This window comes from Cucumis melo, chromosome 1 (assembly GCF_025177605.1).
Source record: "Cucumis melo cultivar AY chromosome 1, USDA_Cmelo_AY_1.0, whole genome shotgun sequence".
Lineage (NCBI taxonomy): Eukaryota > Viridiplantae > Streptophyta > Magnoliopsida > Cucurbitales > Cucurbitaceae > Cucumis > Cucumis melo.
In genome coordinates this window covers 8,547,204-8,554,497 of record NC_066857.1, presented here as the reverse complement: position 1 = coordinate 8,554,497, position 7,294 = coordinate 8,547,204, and the positions used below count along the sequence as shown (strand labels likewise).

General features: G+C 34.5%; 1 protein-coding gene across 1 annotated transcript; it reads left to right on the top strand.

The window, feature by feature from the left end:
* Nucleotides 1-1,294: 1,294 nt before the first annotated feature.
* On the top strand, nucleotides 1,295-3,853 carry LOC103500403 (40S ribosomal protein S18). Its single transcript, XM_008463694.2, has 4 exons — nucleotides 1,295-1,448; nucleotides 1,575-1,735; nucleotides 3,163-3,351; nucleotides 3,476-3,853. Exons 1-4 carry the CDS (start codon nucleotides 1,446-1,448, stop codon nucleotides 3,579-3,581), a joined length of 459 nt encoding a protein of 152 aa, XP_008461916.1. The 5' UTR covers nucleotides 1,295-1,445; the 3' UTR covers nucleotides 3,582-3,853.
* Nucleotides 3,854-7,294: the final 3,441 nt, after the last annotated feature.

Here is a 7,294-nt window from a genome sequence, read left to right as displayed (position 1 = left end):
TTTTATATAAATTAATTAGAAAAACATTTCAATCAAATATTTCGAATATAAGAATTATATTTAAAAATAAGGCATGATTTACCACCTTAATCTAAATAACATTAGAATATTTATAACATACATCTAAAATGATATAGCATATTTGACAAATCTATAAGATTTAACCAAAAAATTAAAGTCAAGAAATACTTGATTATTCAATATCTTTTCTATTTTGGATCACTCAAAACAAGGTTATTTAAGTTTCTCAAACATAAATTTTATTCCTCAACAAATATAAAAATTATCTATAGTCTAAAATAGTAACCACACACATATATACATATACTTCAAATAGAATTTAAGTTTGAATATATACTTATTCAACACATATGTCATGATATACATATCTCATGCACCAAAAAATTTAACATCACAAAATTTTACCATGAAATGTCATACATAACTTGAAACCAAATTAAGAATCATTTTTCATTAAATCTATGCAATTGCAAATTTTTTCTATTTAATAATTCTACCAAAGTACGAGGATAAAGTACATGCAACTTTTGTCGAACATATGAAAATATGAATAAAGTTTTTCGATTCGATCAAATCAAATTATAAAACTAATAATAAATGTACCTTAGCAAACAATTTCACAATTAGCATATATTGCATACTTAGTTATCAAATGTTTACATTCATCTTCTTTCAACTTTATGTTTAAATTCAAGAAATATGAATGATGGTGATGAGAAGATCAATGATGAATATACCAAATACATACATATACGACAAAATCATCAAAATCAAAATACTCACCATATTTGGACGAAATTCTAAATACCTCAAAAATTATTGAGAAAATTCTAGCAGGTCTTTAACAAGAACCAAAATCAATTTCTACAAAGCTTTCAAAGTAGTAGAGACTCGTGCTGATAACGTGTTATGAAATAAATAACCAAAAACTAAATAAGAACAATGCAAGAACACAAAAGAAGAATAGAGAAGAGAGGGAGAAGAGAAGACAATTGAACTCAATTTCAATTGTGGTGTGTCTACAAATGATCTGTACCACCTCTATTTATAGGGTTGTGATAAAAATGGTTACAAAACCAAACATAAACAGGGGATAAGAAAGTTGTGAAAATTGATGGAAAGATTATTGAATGAATTTGTAACTTAAAGAGGTTATGGACATCTAGCAATGTGTTTATTTGACTTTTAACATATAATACTTTTTTTTTATTATTATTATTATTCCTAAAATTCCACGAAAGGAAGAGATAGAACGAAGTATGAAGAGGGTATATTGGTCAATTTAGTTTAGTCAGAAACCCTAGAATCTGATTGACAATATATAAAATCCTTCTCCACTCACCACTCAAAGATCTCCTCTGGTTCTTTCCTGCAGTTGCGCCGCCGGGAATTCTTCCAACCCCTTGCCTCTATCTTCATTCGCCATGGTAAGTAACTGCACTTTCTTCTTTCTCATTTTCCCTCATTGTTCTTCTACTTTTGTTAGGGTTTTATATTCTTCTTCGAATAATCGTTATTTTTTTGTTGATCTGGTCTTTTTATTTTCCATCTAGTCACTGGTAGCAAACGAGGATTTTCAGCACATTCTGCGTGTGCTCAACACTAACGTCGATGGGAAGCAGAAGATTATGTTTGCTCTCACATCAATTAAAGGTATTGGAAGACGTTTTGCTAACATCGTTTGCAAGAAGGCTGATGTCGACATGAACAAGAGGTACTTTACGTTTCCTTTTTCTTTATTTCTCCTCTTTTCCGCTTGTCTCATATCTAGTTTGATAGAAAAATTTGACGTTTATGAGTATTAAAAGAGTTTCATCCGTTGTTTTTAATTCTGCCTACTACGGATTTAAGGTATCAGTTCCTAATTATGTGCTAAGAAATTTAGGTTTAAGTCTTACATTAAAAAACTCTAGATGTGAGATATTTGGGAATTGGCATAATGTAGGAGTTTGACTTGGGGGTACTGCTTATGGTTGAATGCTTGAAAGCTTTAGAATATTTGAAGGAGCTCATTGGTGTTACAGTAATAACACTGTAGTAAACTGGTATGGCATTTTTCTGCATGATCAGCTCAATCACTGTAGAACATATTTTATGCAGCATTCTGTAACGTTCTCGTTGGGTTAATATCATTGTGAGATTTAGACTTTTCTACAAGTTGGTTCTTGTCTGCAGCTGGAATATGAAAGTACGTAGGCCATAGTCGGGAAGAACAAGAAAAAAATACTATGAAAGCAGCAGGTGGAGTACAGGACCTTCAATCTTGAGTCTTCACATAGCCAGGACAAGGATGTCAAAATATTTAATGACTTTTTTTTGAAAACTGGGCCTAGTTGATGAAAAAGAGACTACACTCCTGATTTGACTTATAAGAGGAAGAAAACGGAACAGAAATATGAACTGCTCCTAGATTTTCGGCTGCTGGAGTTATCCGCTGCCGATTCTTTCTTTCTTCTTTGATATAATTTCACAACATATATTCCTGGTGCCTACCTGGGTCTGATGAGAGTGATGCATGAGAATAAAGCTAGTTCCTCTAGTTCACTGAAGGAAATGAGGCTAAATCTTAGTTATGACTTGATGGAAATTGCAAATAATCAGGAATTCCTTAGTCCATGACTTAAGCCAAACTCAACTGTTCCCCTTCAACGTCGACTTTTACAGGCATCTGAAACTCCTATTTGTTAAAATCCTGTTTTTATGATGGCCTCTTTCAAATCCTCTAGAAATTTGTTTGAATTTGAACCATGTATTTTTTAAGAATCCTTCACAAAGACTGAAGAAATTAGATTTGTAGCTTACCTTGGGATTTTCTTTAGTACAAGAGACACTGTTGTATATTGTTGGAATTTATAATATACTAATATCTCTAGAGAGACTGGGGTAAGAGCAATTGATTCACATTTGTTGCTTGGTGCTGTAGTTTATTTAGGAAGTTCATGGTTTTGGGGTATGGTTTTTTGCACATCTAGTAGTTTATCTTTCTTTTGTTATATGTTTAATGACCTTGACGAAATTTGGTTTTAATTTATTGACCATTTTATTACCAGCCTAAAGGATGTTACGATTCAGTGTTCAGAGAAAAACTCAACTGGTTTGACTAATATACATCTTTGTTTTCATTTGCTATTTTGCAAACAGGGCTGGTGAACTAACTGCTGCCGAGTTGGATAATCTCATGGTGGTTGTTGCCAATCCACGACAATTTAAAATTCCCGACTGGTTTTTGAATAGGCAGAAAGACTACAAGGATGGAAAATATTCTCAAGTAGTTTCAAATGCATTGGACATGAAGTTGAGAGATGATTTGGAGCGGTTGAAGAAGATTAGGTAATATAATTGAAGTGTTTCTTCCAATGGCTGATATATTTTGTTTCTTGGATATTGAGTCTCACTCCTTGCATTATGTAAATTCATGGTTCACAATGATTAATCTTCGACATGATGAATGCAGGAACCACCGAGGTCTAAGGCACTACTGGGGCCTCAGAGTCCGTGGTCAGCACACTAAGACCACTGGTCGACGAGGGAAAACTGTCGGTGTCTCCAAGAAGCGTTGAGCATTTGCTTGTTTTTATAGTCGAGTATGTGTTTGGGCAAATCAAGTTCTTTGGCCTTTTAGTTGAACATTTGAGCTGTACTTTCTTTTTGGAACTTTTGTTTGGGATGTGGTATTTTTGTTTTAAGTTTAACTCTTTTTTTCTATGTCTTTGATTAGGCTAGAAAAGGAAGTTTGATAGTGGCAAATGGTAAAGATTATGAATCCATATTGATCCTTTTGGTGTGAAAAAGTGTTGAGAGATTTTATTTATAAAGTTGTTATTTGGTGCAATCAGGTTTACTTGAAGTCAGAGTGCCAGTTTAATAGGGTTGAGAAATCATCTTGTTGATTTTCAAAAAATGTTTTGTTTTTTTAATTAATTGAATTTATAAACTCTAGGGCAAATATATATTTTCGGTTAAAATATTAACAGTGATAATAGTAAGTTCAATGCCCAGTAATGCTGTTTTATGGATCAACTAGAAATTGGTTGACACAAAGGCACAGATTTAGGATAATAGTAAGTTCAATGCCCAGTAATGCTGTTTTATTAAGAAAAAGTAATCCTAACTGGAGAAAAAACCAGGGGAATTGATGAAAGGAAGAGTTTTAGGATAAATGATCAGTCAAATGTCAAATATGTTCTTGAGTCTTAGTTCTCCTTTCCACCATTTTCTCATTGGCCTCACGGCTATGACTGTGATGATATATATATAATATAGCCGTAATGATATATATATAATCTAAAATATGATGTTCATGATAGATTCGAAGAAAAGAAAATGGCAACGGAATTAATAAGATCGACCGACGACCTCTCCCTCTAAAAGCTTCAGCAACAATTATTACAAAAAAAAACTTTCTCTAATCATTGTGGGACCCATCAAGTGGAATCCCCTTTCTCAGCAATATTCCTATAAGTCTTTGTTGGTGTTATTCCATTCTTGTTCCTCCGTTATAGGTGCTTAATATTGGTGGGTATAACAATTCCGCTCAATTCGAAACTCACCTTGTTCGTAAGGTGAAAGGAAGGAAATCGTTGGTTCATCAAGTAGATCCCATGTGGCTTCACTTTTCGAGAACCCCTTCCTTTGCACCAGCCATTCAGTTGTTCCCACTTCACTGATCTATCTCACTCCCAAAACCCCTTCCGAACAGACTTGAAGTTCAAACTCTTCTATGAGGGTAGGGGCAATGTTTCACTTTATGTTTTTGTCCCATTTTAAGCTTCAACTGGGAGACATGAAATATATTATGGATATTTGCCTTTAGTGGTAATTCCAGCCGATAAGCCACTTCACCAATCTTTTCCACTACTTTGTAAGGACCATGAAATTTAAGGGCTAACTTCTCACAATGCTTCCTAGCCAAAGAGCGTTGACGGTATGGTCTCAATTTCAGAAAAACTTCATCACCCACTTGAAAATTTAACTCCCTCCTATGTAAGTCTACCTGTCTCTTCATTCGGTTCTACGTTATTATTGAGATCTCCTTAAAGTGTTAATGATCAAATTCCCCTCATTGAGGAGCTTCTCAGCACTGTTATTCTGGGTCTTTCTACCCTTAAAAGAAACGATCAGAGGGGTGGCCTACCATACACCACTTGGTAGGGTGTTGTCCTTGTAGAAGTGTGGAAATTGGTATTATACTCTAGTTTTGTGTCCCGTGGAGCGCATTTATTCCATTTCCCAGGTTGCTCATTATAGCAGCATCTTAGGAATGTCTCCAAACACCTATTTCTCTCTCCATTTGCCCATCCGTTTGGGGGTAGAACATTGTGCTTCTTTTCAATACTGTCCCCAAGGCTAAGAAAAGTTCCTTCCAGAAATTACTCAATAATATTTTATTCCAGTCATATATAAGAGACTTAGGCACCCCATGTTTATTGACTACTCTTCCGATAAAAATTTCAGCTACTTGCTTGGGAGAAAAAGGATGCTTCAAGATGATAAAATGTGCAAACTTGCTCAAATAATTGGACCACCACCATTATTGAATCATACCTTCCAACCTTGGGTAATCCCTCGATGAAATCCATTGTCCAATCTTTTAAACTCAGTCAAGGAAGGAGCAGAGGTTGTAAAAGTCCTGTTGGTGATAAGGCTTTTGTTTTATTTCATTGGCAAACTTCACAAAGTTTAACATACTTCTTCACATCTACCTTCATTCCCAACCAATTAATTCTTCATTCATCATTTTATAAATTCTTAGGAATCCTGAATGTCCCTCCAACACCGAATCATGATACGTGTGCAACAAGATGGTATTAGTGAAGAATTCTTAGACAACACCAATCTGCCTTTATACAACAGTTTGTTATTCTTCCACTGGAAATTCGCACTTCCTTCGAGATCCCTTTTTAGTGTTTTTATGATTTTTGGTAGTTCCTCATCTTGTTCAACTTCCCGTAAAACTACTTCTCCTACATTCATCAAACCTAGGGTAGTCATTAATTCGGCTTGATGGTTAATTCTAGATAATGCATTCGCTGCCTCCTAATACTCTTTTTCTCTTTATAATCTCAAACCTAAGTTCTTCCTCCAAATTCCATCTCTATATTTATTTCCTCCACCTTACACATCCTACAACCCGATACTATGATAATAGTAGGTTAATATTAGTGGTGGTCTCGGCTTCAAGTTCGAGTGGAGATTACGAGAACTGGGAAACTTCAAAGGTGAGTTTTTCTTTTAACTCTTATTTCTTTTAATTAGGGTAGTTTTGATGCAGGTTGATCACTAATTTGTTTGGTTGAAATTATAGTAGAATTCGACTTTTATTCCTCTGCGCATGTCTCGTTTTCCATCATGTGGTATCAGAGCATGTCTAATTTTACTCATTTTCATAGATGGGTGTCAATTTATTAGATAAATTGGTTGAATCAAAATGGATATATTATGGTTTTGGCCCTAAATTGAGTTTTTTTTTGTATTAACTATTGTAATTAGTCTGATTTTGTGGCTTATTTATTGTTGCAAAGTGTCTGTATTTTAGAATTGAATTTAGGTTGTAATTGCTTCAACTAGGAGAGAGAAAAGGTAAAATTTGAAGAAATTTGGAGAACAAACCCGAAAAGAAGATTCAAACCTGGTTGGACGCGTCAAACTTGACCTGTAGACCAGCTTGCGACTTGACTTCCTCAAGCCCGCGCCATTTCTTTTCGCACCTGATTCGCGCGTTTGACCCGATCAGTTCGCCTGTGTCTGAACGCCTCGCGCACAACCCACCTAAAGCGGCCCAGTCTCTCATGCACTACCCTTCTCACTTGCAGCCTACGTGTTTGGCTTCTGCTTTGCTCCGCAACCCGATCTGACCCTCTTTTGACCCGCATGCCTGATGGTATGAATTGGTGGTTTTGGGTTGGTTCAAACCCAATTGTTGGGTTTTCAGTCGGTTCAGAGTGTTTGGGAGCGATTTATGTATTCACCAAATTATAATTGTCATAATTTAGTTTTTAACTTGATTAAAGAGCCAAAACCATCTATTTAGGGTGTTTAATTAATTATGTATGTGATGTATGTTTTAATTAAAAGTTTAAATTGTATGGGTATAAAGTATGTCATATAAATTTTAAATTTTACCCTAAGTTAACATGTTCATGCATTGAAAGTATGTTATAATTGTTATAATATATAGTACGCATGTTAATTAATTAATATAGAAATTAATTAATAAAGATTAATTTTCATACATATAACAAACTCGCAAAATATTTACGACTTGTGTAACAAA